The 14489-nt window shown below is 35.1% G+C and overlaps 1 protein-coding gene across 9 annotated transcripts in view; it reads right to left on the bottom strand.

Annotated features, from left to right (window-relative positions):
* Positions 1-14489, bottom strand: part of CEP170 (centrosomal protein 170) — a 54974-nt gene that overhangs the window by 15909 nt on the left and 24576 nt on the right. For 5 of the 9 annotated variants that reach the window (XM_019612741.1, XM_019612737.1, XM_019612738.1 and 2 more), the window contains exons 8-11: positions 11923-12049; positions 6021-7817; positions 2115-2165; positions 266-500 (exon numbers count right to left, since the gene is read on the bottom strand). In XM_019612741.1, the coding sequence (XP_019468286.1) occupies positions 266-500; positions 2115-2165; positions 6021-7817; positions 11923-12049 (2210 nt within the window). The remainder of the gene's footprint in view (positions 1-265; positions 501-2114; positions 2166-6020; positions 7818-11922; positions 12050-14489) is intronic. The other 4 variants (XM_010706835.2, XM_010706836.2, XM_019612739.1 and 1 more) reach the window with 3 other exon arrangements.

The raw sequence follows: 14489 nt of genomic DNA, 5'->3' as shown, positions 1-14489 counted from the left end.
TACTAACGCAACCAGAAGTTGCATTCTGGGAGCTAGCTATCATAACTCAGCAATGATCACCATAATCCATTAGAATATATGCAGGTAACACAAATGTTCTGCCAGTGTCTCACAAGAGGAATTTAAAATCACCCGTTCAGTTAGTGAATGAAAACTACGTAGAGCAATATAGATAATCTACAAGCTTACTTTCTCCTATATATGCACCATACAACTGTCTGGGTACAAATCTTTGTTATTTTGGTGGTGCTCCTTTGAAACCAACCTTGCTATTTCTTCTCGGTGAGCAGTCCAATCACGTATGTAATCTTCCTGTTCTTTTATTCTGTGCTTGAAAGCATTGCTACTTTGAGTTGCTGTCCCCGTGCTCTGCAGTCGCGTAGTTTTCAGGGCTGGAGAGGTACGTAGACGGGTATGTTTAGGAGAATTACGGTTTGATCCAAATTCATCTTCTGAGGTGGAAGCATAATCTGTAGGAAAGCGCCTCCATCTTGCACTTACTAAATTAGTTTAATCATTAAAAAAGAATTATTATTGTATCTTTTACAAGGAAAAAAAAAATTATTTCAGCATTATCATGAAAGTACACAACTATTAATTGCCAATCCCCAGATACCTTACAGAAAGCTTTTTTACTACATCTTAAAAAGAAAGCTACAGAAGTTGTGTTAAATAATATTAATAAAACATAAATTGGATGCTCTTTGTATAATGATGAGTGAAATAAGATGTAAAAGCCAGTAACTGTATATGAGCTCAAGCAAACTGTATTAAAAATCAGGGGCCCAATTCATTAACATTTAAGTATATAATCAGTTGCACTTTTTCTGCAGATTTTTTTCCCCATAAGTTTCATTTAAGGTTTAAGTAGCACACACAAAAAAATAATAATGAAAAGACATGAAGGAAGGACTGAGCTGGCAGCAAGCCTAGAATGCATGCTTACATAAGGAAGGCATTAAAAGCCATGAAGATACAATTTAGCACAGAAAAAAATACTTCTAATACTGTGCCATAAAAATCAGCAGCAGATCTCCAGAAACCCTAGAGCAAAATGCATGTCTTCTCACACGTAGCACAACGTATATATGGCCATGTTGCTGTGGACAGACTGAAGTAGAAGAGAACTGGAATTAAGTAGGAAGCTTTCTTCCCCCTAGGAATTAGTCAAGTCCAAAGTCTGTTTCAGACTTTTTGTCCTCAAACATTCTTAGCAGGAAGAGACATCACCCGAGTGTAACGGAGTGCTCATCACTGTGACCTGAAGTCTTGCAGGGGATTTAATCCCCTAAACTCACTGACATTCATGAGGCTTTATAATAACCATAGACATTTTGTAAAGTGTGTGATCATACCTTGGTAATTTAAAGTATTCAATTTATTCACAGTGACTTTAGGATAGGAAAAAGAAAAATGCAACTTGTAATAATGACCACTCTCAAACCATTAAAAGAGCCAACGCATTAGAAATAATATATCAATATGAATTTAGGTAATAAATGTTGAAAGTCATTTTTAATTGTGAAAAGATCTGTGCAATGCCTTGAATGATTATAATGCTTATAATATGACACTCATGTCATAAGCTTACACCCCTTCCCTCATGTAAATAACCCATTTTTAATTATTAAAAACACAAACATTCTTGCACAATTTTTTCAGGTTTAAATGTGGGCTTCAAATTGTGTCCAGCTCTACTAATTTTTGATTTTTTTTTAAATTATCATTATTCTAACTTTACTGAAGGAAAGAAAAAGATCTTTCCAGTTACTTACTGCATTCCTTTTAGGGGTTTCAAGTTTGTTTTGATTAGGGAAATAGAATATAAGCAGAAAAAGCACATTTCCCCACCAATAGCATGCAAGCAACTTGTGACTGAAGTCCAAAGAGATTTATGAGTTGGGCCCACATTTCATTATCGATTTCTGTTTACATATTTTGTCTGAGTTCAAATCAAATGCATCAAAATAAATATAAAATTGATCATAAAATCTCTCAAGTGAGCTAGTCCAGTAACTCAGCACTGTACAACGAGCATATGTAGTCATATTTAAAAACTAAAGATTGAATGAGAAGTGAAATATCAGAAACAGATTTGATTTCTAGTACTCTACCACTGTAAGTTTCAACATCAGGATCTGGGTCTGGGAGAAGCTTGGGTTTCTCTGTGTACAAAATAGCGTTTTATCATGTTAATTTGCATTAAAACATTCAGATAAGAATCATTTGCTTAAATAAAATCTATTGATGAGATCAGTATTAATTCCTCCTTTTTCCACACAGCAATGACTCACACTTTTTAGAAAAAATTCTTAAATTATACATTAAACCAAAAATAAAGAACTTTGCAAAAGCTTAAACATTCCAGAGATACTATGCAATTGAAATAACATCGATAGCAACTGTCTACATAGTACCACGAAACTGATTTTGAAAATTCATTATTATGATCGTTTTAATGTGGGAAAAATGTTACTGTATACTTAACAGTTGACAAATCTTATTGGTGGCTACTGTGTGAAAGCACAGTGTGTTGACACCTTAATTTGGCAAATGACACCATGATCTTACTTTTAAGGTTTGGGAACAGATTTACTCGACATATCCCGTGCAAAATATCCTCATTGATGCACTGTCTTCTGAGAGATTGCCTGTTTCAAAAATCCTCACATCTGGCGCTCAGCACTGCAAAAATGCTAAAGGTCAGATAAAGGTTGTTTTCTATGCTTGAACCCTTTGCTTTTTCTTACAGGGATACCTCAGCAGCTTTGGTAAACTTGTCTGCTAATTATTTGCAATGACAGCTAGGTCAGCAAGTTGCCAGTGCTGCCAACACTAGTCACTCACCAAGGTCTCTGCTTTAAAATAATGCAGAAATTTACAGTTGCAGTTGGCATTCTTGCACTAAGTCTGTCCTCACAGCTTTTTCTCCGCAACATGTGGCTCTTCTCATAACACCATCTGCAATTTTCCTCCAAAATTCTGTCTTCTCTGTTTTTATTGATCACCCTATTTTTTGATTATTTAGTGCCTTGATTAAATCTTTCATTGCTTGTGCAATACACAGAATGACTAATTTGCTTTGATTTTTCCCAGTGCTCTCAGTTATCATGCCTCCTGCCATGGGAACACCCTGGCAAATACTTCAATACTGATAATTCTCATCCAAAACATTCCATTTATCTGCTTGCTCTTTCATTTAAAAACAAGCAATACTTATCTGCACGAAGGCTTTAAAAAGTTTCTGGAAACTACAGACTTGCTCACAGCTCTGGCAATTTTAATGCTGTTATGTTGCAGTCAATCCACATAAATACACAGTAGTTTAAAAAATCCAATCAATGCAGTCCTTTTCTCCCCACTTTTGTGGGCATGTATGTCTGAACATCCAAAGAGATTTGCAAAATATGAAAATAATTTTCTCTTTTATAGACTGTATCTAAGCAGCATGATTCCAGTGCCAATATTTTCATGCTCTACAATGCTGTAATGTTAACTGCTCTGATGAGAAGGCCCATGGAACAATCTTAACACTTCAATCACAGCTAATGCACTGATAAAAACAAGTACAACAACAAAAAACCAACCAACTTCCTGGTAATGATAATGCATTTTCCAGTCTTTCTAGGTCCAGGTAGACAAGAAAATAAGCAATAATTATGCTCGAATTAAATGTGCCTGAAGGCAAATACATTCAAATACTTGGACGTACTTCAGGCATTTCATTGGTAATTTTTAAGAGCACAACAAAACATTTAAGTGAATTGTGGACACTTCTAGAAACAAAATTATATCCTTTGGATCTAAAATATGCTGCTGCTTTACATTTTATATATTGCATGTGAACAATACATTCAAATTAAACATTTTGAATATGTGTAAAATGGGGAAGTGTTATTAATAACTTAAAGTGTTATTAATAACTTAAGATGTTATCATCATTTTTAAAATGCCAGTTAGAAAATGGATGCACTGAGTAGTGGTGTGTGTAAGTGGCCTACAGAAGTAAGTTTTACACCGGTTTTACAGCAATTCCAACATACCTAAGTAAATTCTAAATGACCTACATGCTACTCCTGATTTGGGTATGTACATCGATAATTTAGTTTTAATGGCATAAGCTAGTTCTACTGCAAATCTTTCAAAACAGTAGTGGTTTTTAATAGCTAGCTTATTATATAAGTTGGGTAGTTCATGAGAAGATGGCATCTTTTCCCTTTGGAAAGCAACATATTTTATACAACGCAGAGTTAGCTGTATAATACAGGCAACTGAAATGAACATTAAGGACAGACAGCCAGGACAGACTAATAGACTGGGAAGTGAAAGCTGAAAGGACTCCACTGAACAGAGGTAACAAATCACTTCAATGCAGCAATCTGGGAGAAGTTTAGAAAGCATAGAGGCGTATAAATGTACACAAACCTCAACATCCATATACAGTTTTGTGGGGGGGGGGAGGGGAAAGGGAAAGTGGAGTGGAAGCAAAGAAACAAATAATATCTGTGGTTTGCCTTTTAAAAAAATCAAAAATCAGTGGTAGTGGGATGTGAATTAGTGTTGGTTATTAAAAGTACAAGCAGTATTAATGGACACTCTTTGGACTAATGCTGCCAGCTCTCAAGCTGCATAACTCCAGTCAAAATTAATTAAAAGAGAAAGTAGGTTACTTTTCCAATGACATCTTAGAGGGAAATATTCTGTTTTTATCAAAGGTTTAATTTCTTTTTTTTATCCTTATAGAGATCATATTATAAAACAATCACCTTTTTTGTTTTCTATTCAGCTAATAAACGACACAAGAAAAATGCAGCTGTGTAGGAGAAACTGCTAAGAATTCTAATGGTACATTCATGATACACGAGCAACAGAAGGGTAGCAGGAAACATACCTAAATAAATAAATAAATAAATGTATTCTAAATAGGAGGTGGTGTATTAAAAATATAATCTCAGTGAAAATACCTCAGCACTGGAATTAAGCAAGCTACTGTGACTTATTTTTTTTCTTAGATTGCGCATTGGCTTGAAATACAGTCAATACAGGCAACTCAAAAACCAAGAAGTCACCAATTATAAATATTCATTTCATGTGGTAGATAACATTTAGAATCACCACATTTCAACTTTGATTTATTTAATATTTCTGTTGGAAAAAATATCTAGCAACGTTTCACTCTGCTTGTATTTAAGGCAGTGTGAATAGCAAGTTAAAATTAATCAACTCTATGGATTTTTTTTCATCCACATGCAAGATAAATTACAGTAAACGAGCTATGATACAAAAGTGACATGATTTGGAAATCATAATGAAATCAGAAATTGTCATGACTTCGATAAGAGAATAGAAACTACTCTAAGGCAAGGCAAATGTAATATGAATTGCTTAACTTTAGTGTGCTTAGTCAGGTAGTGTTTGTTTGATTTTTTTTCTTTATTACTTCCTGTTATTATCCATAGTAAACAAATATAACTTTCGTGGTTTTAGAAGCTAATCTTAAATTATGAATAAGAATATCCTAAAACTTCTCAGGGTGTTCCCTTAGGGAATACTTACTGTATGCCAGGCTGGCAAATAATACTTAAACTAATGCTGTATATTCTATATAGTAAAAATGTTGCTGACCTAAATATTCACTACTATGGCTTGAGCTGAGAGATTCTACTCTCACGCAAATCAGTGCTGCCACACTTGAATACCTCAGTATAATTCTTTGATATTGACTTCCAGTTAGACAAACATGATTTTATATACATATACACACACATGCATATCTCCATCCAAGAAGTTAAAAGATTAAAGTTTCTTGTCTTTGCGACTTTAAGTGAGAAATGTCCACAAGCATCACACCAAGAAAGCCTCCTACTTGAAAGAAAAAGATCAAGTCAACTAATACTCAATGAACTGTGGTAGAACAGTACCTTAAAAATAAGTAAATAAATTATCCACATATTTTTTAAAAAATATAGATAGATAGATAGATAGTATTGTAGAAAAATAGTTCAAATAATCGGACATACCTGAGGGAGAATTATGAGCTGAAGCCAAAGATTTGGATTTTGAATCTGAAAGTCGAGAAATGCTATTGGCTCGAGTTCTAGCAGAAACTTTACTTTCTCCTGCTAATGTCAACCTTGCACTTCTGATAATAGCTTCTGGAGTACGAGATGAAGCAGTGCTTCTGGTTATTGTCGCTTCAGAATCACTACGTGCTGATAAAGAGCCAAGTCGAGTTCTGCGGGGTTGAGCAAGTAAGTCTATTCTGGAAATACTCCTCCTCCCTGATGGAGGTTTTGATGTAGAACTTGTAGTGGACACTTCAGAAGCGACTGAAGCTTTATCGGCATCAGCAAGCTCGCTGTCTGAGGCTTCACCAAGTCGTGCTCTGCGCAGGAGAGAAGTCCTTGTAGGACGAGGTCTTGGAAGAGTGGTAGATTTACTAGATTGCCCAAGTACGACAGGAGAGCTTTTTGATTTAGCTGACTTTCCTTCCATTTTAGAATGCAAAAGTTCATCTGCTGAGGCGAATGGAACTCTTCCATGTGATTTGCCAGAGTAGGTTTCCTGGTCAGATGATAAGATATCAGAAATGGCAGAATGAGGTACACTAGATGTTTGGTCATCATCTGTCAAGTCTACTGATGGTTGTCTCATTCTTCCACTGGATTGCACAGATTTGCGAGCATCAGCTCTAGATCCACCATCTGAAGATCGACTTTTAGTTTTCTTTTCCATCTTTTCTCTGGCACTTGTTGCAGAGGATTTTACAACATCCTTAGAAGGGGAACCAGAAGAACATCTATCTTTATATAAGGTTGTAAAGCTCTTTCGTTTCTGTGTGGATTTCCTTTCACTGTCACCAGTAACAAGACTGATTGTGCTGGCTGTATCTACATCTGATTCTGGTGATATGGAATTATCTCTGTTATAGCTTGGAGTCTCAGGACCTTCATCAGTTTTATTTTCTTCACGCAGTTTAGCTTCAAGGAAAGCCATTACAGCTTCAGTGTCTTTTAAAATGAGTGTTGTATCTAGACTGGAATCAGTGTCCATTGAATCACTTCTGTCACGTATTCTGTTTGCAGATGCTAAGGGGGCAGCAGATCCACTTTGCTTATTAATGTGAGGAATAAGCTCTATCGGTATATTTGTGCTAGGCTTATCTATAGTAAAGCTGCCTTGCCTCACCAACGGTTTTGAAGATTCCTTTTTTTCTCCTGATGCTTTAGGACTTTGTCCTTTAATACTTTCCTCATTTCTTCTTCTTTTTCCCTCACTCTGTGCTAACTTCATTGCTGCTTTATCATGTCCAGGAGCTTTGTTCTGATTATCCAAAGTTTTGCGTGACACAGCAATCTCCTCCTTATCTTTCTCAACTAGGTTTGTAGCAGATTTTGTGGGTGTCCAGTGTCCTTGCTCCTTTCGTTCTTGTTGAATTTTCGCTAGAGCTTGTTTCACCACAGAATTTTCTCTGCCAGTTTCAGCTCTCTCTTTACTGGAAGAACTGGGGAAAGAGAAAACCTTTTCTCCTGTTGCTTTGGGTGAGAGACCGTTTACTGTTCTGCTTGACTTAGCTATACTTCTGCTCTCAGTATCTGAGGCACGAGCTGGAGTTTCTTTCTCTTGAAGTTCAGTGTCCTGCTTTTCACCTATTTCTGATCTCTGATGAGATGCAGTTTTTGTTCTGGAGCTTTCACTCATTTTCTCCTCCTTGGGAAGTTGTGGAAGCGTCCTTCTCTTCCGCTCACCTTGGCTGGTCACAGAAGTAGCTGAACCAGTGCTTCTGATAGAAATACCAGATTCACTGATATCTGTGTCTAAAAATGAATAAGAAAGCATAGCTAAGAAGTAATTCAGTAGCAAGCTAAACACAAACATTAAATTAAGACAGCATGTTACTAATCAAACAACATAAAACTGAAATGTCACTGGAACATCTGAGGGCAGCTCTGAAAGTAATGCCTCCTGCTTTATTATGTTGGCCCACGACGTCAGAGGCAGCTGATGGTGGCGTGGCAGTAGAGGGTGAACCTTTCTGCCAATATCCCATTATATTTTGTTGTTGTCTGACAGATGGCAACAGAGGGACAGCCTGACACAAAGGCATCTGACACGGAAGTGGATGAAGCCAAAGTGTGGAACTGAACTCCTCCATGCAGAAAAAATGACACCCATTGACATTTATTGATGCTTGCTGAACACTTCTGGAGACCAAACAGTGGATGTGAGCACAGTGAGGAGGTGGGTGTGCATTTCAGCAGAGGTGAGAGCAGTTCAACTCCACTGGTGAAGATTTTTATGAACATGACATGCACGGTCTTGTTCATCACTGGTGAAAATGCAGAAGTAATGGTGGCGTCTATGTTGAAAAATATATATAAACATACATTGGTTGTTCCAGGAGAATAAGGTGTCCCTCGCGGCAAGAACTCTCTAATCCCTTAATTGAATATTATCAGTTATACTGTATGTGTACAGCTGTATGTATAAAACCACTACAATAAATCAAATACTTATCTTCTGCATTCTTAATTTTTATTTTTGCTTTGCAGTGTCACGTCTTAGATGAAGGTGGCAAAACAACTTACACATTTTTCTTGTTAGGACACTCATTTAGAAAAGCAGGAGATATCACTGAAATCTAAACATTTCTGGATTATTTATCTTGGGAATTGTCACTTCTATAAATTTTAAAAAAATATATTGAAGGTTCAATAGAAATCAGCATAACTGATATTTGTGAAGACAGGCTTCTCTCAGACATACCTACAAGCTCAATTTACTTATTTTTTCAGATATCTAAACATTTAAAAGTTTTTAGTAGTAGAGGTGTAGAGTGACTCAGCATTGTTGATGGCAATATGCACACCATTGGAAGTTTAACTACCAACACTTCTGAAGAAAATGTAGGCATCTAAGCCAGCAAAGCAGACTTTGTGAATTCCTCTATGAACATACATATTAAATACAATTTTCATCACAAGTTAGGAGCTTGAAAGCTTTTTGGATCTTAAGCATTTTAGAATTCTTGCAATATAGGGGCATATTAGACAGTTATTAGTTCACTTAAATCAAAGTTCTTATGCTAGCAAAAGAAGTATTCATCCCTTCAAAGATCTGGATAGCGTTCCATCTAAAACATAGAATTTAAATGAATCCAAAAACCACAACATATTCCCCAGCTTGCAAGTTAACCATCCAAAGGATCACTCTCATCACATCATGGGCTATTGTTTTAAGTACTTTATATATATATATATAATATAAAAAAAAACCCCAAAAAAACTCAACGACCAAAAAAACCCAGGAAACTCAGGAATAGGCAAGCTTAAGCTTGCTGTGCAGAAGGCCTGCCTGCTGGGCAGAGTGCTGAGACCAAGTTTTCAGTGATATATATATATCAGAGTGATATATATATATATATCACTCTGATGCTTCCAAGTAGTATAGAATTTACTCAATTCCCATTATTCTGTATACATGATAAATCAAATTATTTAATTTTCCCCCTTTCCATCTCGTTAGATATTTGATATCCTAAAGAACAACATATTCTAAGTTCAAACTCTATGAGGGGTGGAAAAGCTCTTAGAGAAGCAGTAGTCACTGGTAAGAATTTTTTCATGCACTGACACAGACATTTAAACTACACAACATCAAAGGCAAAATTTCTTTTGAAAACAATACAATGAGGTTCTGAAATTGGAAGTTCTTTTATTGCTTACTTTAATATATGGCCTCGCCTGTTATATTTTAAAACCATGCAATTTACTTAAAAAAGTAATAAGAAAAATAAATACAATTGATTAAATTCATTAAAATTCATTTAATTAAACATACTTACATATACACTATCATCTGCTGAATATAAGCCTGAATAGAGCTTCAGTTAGTAAACAATACAGAATGCCCGCTTAGTTTTGTTGTAACTCCCAATATTATTTCAGTTTCACTTTTTAAAATTTTAAAGATATTAATCCAACTTTAGGATTAAAATTCATTTCTTTTGTCTTCCATTCTTTGTGTTAGAACAATACACAGAATGAAAAGCTAACTCTTTTGTGAAGGCACTAATTAGCTTTTTTCTAATATAGAATAAATGGTACGGATAAGGTCTCTATAAACACAAAGTATGCAAATCCATTTATCAGTGTTATCTTAAATCTGAGGGCAGCAAAATAAATCTGCAACAGATCCGCTTAAGAAAAATATACATAAGTTACAACTAAATTAAGATGTCCCAGGACAAAGAATTTCAAAGAAAAAAAATCACAATGGAATTCAAGATCAAGCAACTCAAACAATGGTTCAGTTCAAATAACGCAGGTCTGGTATCAAGAAACCTGTAATTTGTATAGTAAAATATGGATATAGTATTGTTTTGTTCTTTTTCTTTTACCTTTAAAAAAGTTGTATTATTTACTACTTTTGAAATGCAAACTTGATAACTATTTTGGAAAAATCTCTGCTGCTATGCTTTTACACTTGTTTGAGGACTCAAGGAGTCTGCACAGTGAGGAACAAACCAACCAAATTGTCCCCCTCCCCCTGCTCCCTCCTTCCCCCCAAAAAAACTCAACGACCAAAAAAACCCAGGAAACTCAGGAATAGGCAAGCTTAAGCTTGCTGTGCAGAAGGCCTGCCTGCTGGGCAGAGTGCTGAGACCAAGTTTTCAGACTTAACAAGGGGAGAATTACAGGATTCCATTCTGAAAGCAGTGAAGACTTAGTTTTATCATTTTGAAAACGCATTCTTCTGAGAGACTAACTTAAAGGTCAAAGATGTAGCTTGCTCTGAATTTGTAATAGACATACGGAATCCTGAGAATCTGAAGAAAATCAGCAGCTATAAAAAAAAGTAGAGAATAAAAATTACTCTTCTGAATGTAACTTCATGAAAAAAAAAGTTATTAGAAAGACAAGTAATTAATTTTACTCACCAATATCTAACAAGAGGTTATTGGACAAGTTCTGTAGGTGGTAGTGTGTCTTCTGAAGTGATGTATACAGAAAGGCATTTCTACTTTAAAAACACATTTTTTCCCATTTAAAAAAGTCTTTTAAACTTTGTTGTAAATTTCAAAGTCAACTGGAATAAGAGGAAATGCTGGAATTGCAGGACAAAAATATAACTAGCAGTAGGCTGACAGTTGGTTACTTCTCGATTTCTAAACAGCATATCACATTCAGGATGTGGAAAGCATGGAAATGACATCTTTGTGTAATCAATTTGGCAACAAAGAGCTATATTAACTCATGATTTACAGAAGAAAACTATGGAACTACTTTGCTAGATATAGTAACTTCTACCTCAGCGTGTAAAAATCAGCATTAGAAGTACACTAGATTGTTCTGTTGCATCAACGTTTCTAGGTTGAAACTAAAAGGAAGAAAACAACTGAGGATAGGTAAGGTAACTCCTTCATAGTCAAGAGTGTTGACCTTAGTGAGCAAACTACTTAAAAACACAGATGTGAATAGTTTAGTTAAGGACAGACAGTTGTTCATCACTGGAGATAAAGTATGGTTTCTTTGTTTCCAGTGTCAGAAATATGCTACTTTTCAGCTGAAGAACAGCTGAATAACAAACTTCAGGTCAGATGGTTTAACAGTCAATCCCCAGTATCCCAGAAACATACTAGGCAGATGAACCCAAACTGCATTCAAGTGAAAGTTTCTTTTATGTTACACTTTTTAGTTTGCTTTAGTATCATTGTTTAATTTTAGCATTCTTCTGCCGTGTCAGAAAACACTACCACAGAGCTAGTTTTCACATTGCATCTTCTCAAAGACACATAAGAATTTCAAATGAAGATAAGGTCCTAACAGTATGAAAGTTGCTTATTTATGTACATGAGCACTGTTCTCCCCCTTCCAGAGGTTTCTTCATCAGAAATTATGTCAACAAGAACTGTTTTATTACCGTTCTCTAATGCAGCAGGAACAGGTGACTCCAATCTGATATCATCTGGGTCATGACGTGTGTGATTGGCAGCCAAACTAGCCCACTGTGATACCCAACGTTTACTTCCAGGGGCAGTAGAACCTTCCTAAGGAAGAAAAACAGTAGAAGAAAAATGACAACTGTTTGATAAAATCATGTTCTCATTCCAAGTTTTCCTGGAATAGAAGTGTCAGACACTATCTACCTGGAGGAAACTGAAAAAGGAGTTTACTTGAATATATTTTAGATTTACTGTTTCTAGAACAGCAACATAAATGACTCTACATACAGCTGCAAAATCAGTATAGAATAAACAGCTTTTCTTATGCTGTGAAATTTTAAAGATCAGAATCTATAGAAAATATATTAGAACTTGTGCCTGCTTTGAAACAGAAGAGCAGAAGAAACACTGCAGGTAGGGATGTCAGCAAGAATTAAGAATAAGCTTCAAGAAGATACTCAGGTTACATTTTACCAGCTTAAATGATCTCTTGTCCAGATACATTGTATTTAGTTCATTATGGAAAGAATGCCTTAAGAACTGAAAGAATAAAAAAATCTGTGATAGAAAGAAGAGCAAAATAAATAATTTGTCCAGTCTAAATGACAAAAGAAGGAAAGATTGTTTTATATCACTGTATTGGCTAACAGGGTAGTCAGTGCAATCACTATCTGATTTTTATTTTTTTTTCAGCTGACCTGAAAAGAAAATTGACTTCTTTTCCCAATAGGAAAGCCTTTTGAAACTTTGACAAGTTTTTAAATGAATAAAAGTAAAAATAAAACTCAAACCACCTTCCTACTCTGTATTCTTACAGTATGATAAACATATATTTAGAAATCTGTTTTTGGAAAATAAAACACAAGATTATTGTTTTACCCTCCATATTAGAATTTATCGTGCTCCTCCAAAGACAGCAGACAACTATGGATATATGTATATGTGCATACATGGCGGAACACTATTGAAGGCTTGAAACATTTTCTAGTTTAGATAGTCTAATCTATGGGACTCAAAAACCAAACTGCTGCAAATGAAAAAAAAAGTCACTGTCTGCAGGACTAGGGGAGTTACATAACTACAGGCAAGTCAAACCAGAAATCGCAATTCAAGATCAACAGAAGAGATGGGAAGGTCATGAAAATACGCATACCTTGCTTCTAAAGAGAATATGAAGCAACTATTTCAGAGGTTAACTGAAGCTCTGCTTGGCACTAATATTAAAAATGTAGATTTCTGTTTAATTTATTGGGCACCCTGGGATTCTAATCTTTGATCAGGAATTAACAGTATAGATTTTACGAAATGTATTCAGCAAAAATGGTAAGCTGAAAAGGTATCACCTAATGTACAAGAACCTCTTTTAAATTGAAAGTTACTTAGCTAATTAAGAAGATTTGAATTTATATTCCTGAATATCTCTTAATCATATGGATGACTTTAATTAATGCAAACAAAAGCACTGTGAATCTATTTCAGATTGTTATGAATGTATTATGCCAGAAATGCATCAAATCACTTCTATGAACTACTATAGAAATGTCCACATTCTCAATTCATTTCTTAGAATCAAAATGTTACAAAATTCAAATCTAACAACACTGAAGTAATGCAATTCAATGATTCAGTTATTTATGGGCATTTCTGAACATGATGTAAGGAAGAGTGCCAGAAAGAATAATTTAACAAAAAACATGCAAAACCAAGCAGCATTTAGGCACTGGCAACAAAAAGCATTCCTACTGCTGATACTTTCTTTCTTTTGCTTTGTTTCTCTGTCCCTACCAAAGCAATTAATTACAGCCTAAATCAGATATGATGGTAGTTCTACTTATCTTCGCTACAGAAAACCCTAATTGTTTGTGTATCACCTAAGCAATTCCATTGATATGATTTCCAATAAATAATCACTTTGTAATAAAGTATAAAGATTTTGCAAATTAATGGTAATTACACTGTTAAAAAAATTCTTAAATAGGAGTGGGTGCAAATGTGTTGTTTTTTCTATTTTCTATACATACAAGCATAAACAACAAAGCTATGAAGTTCCTTTTACCAGTAGTTAAAAAAATGGATATTTTAATCTTTAACTAAAAAGTTTTTTATTAAAAGCAAAACGTAGCTCAGTAATAGAATCCAACATATCCAGATGTGAAAGATTCGTATAGCATTAAAAACTCACATCCAGTGATCCAAATTTTCTCCATATAATCCATGCATCTTAGAGGCTTTCAATAAGCAGTCCTTTAAGTCTTCCCTTGAAGACCAAGAGGAATTTCCCAGCCTTTCAGAAAAGCCAGGCTGACATCAGAGGACCCAGCATTATAACTTTGTGTTGAATCTGCTTTCCCTTATTACATATTCCAACTAAATCTGAGTGATACATCCACAGGAAAAATACCCATGGATTTATAAAGATGTATTATTCAGCCTGAAGATTCAGAGCTTCCATCTGTGTATCTGAAAAAAGACACAGCATGCATATGACGCCTAGAAGCATCCCCATTTGGGATTTCAGAGCATTATAATAAGTTCAAAAAAATTT

This window comes from Meleagris gallopavo, chromosome 2 (genome assembly GCF_000146605.3).
Source record: "Meleagris gallopavo isolate NT-WF06-2002-E0010 breed Aviagen turkey brand Nicholas breeding stock chromosome 2, Turkey_5.1, whole genome shotgun sequence".
NCBI classification, from domain to species: domain Eukaryota; kingdom Metazoa; phylum Chordata; class Aves; order Galliformes; family Phasianidae; genus Meleagris; species Meleagris gallopavo.
The sequence above is the reverse complement of the archived record's forward strand: the minus strand, read 5'-3'. Positions and strand labels throughout refer to the sequence as shown.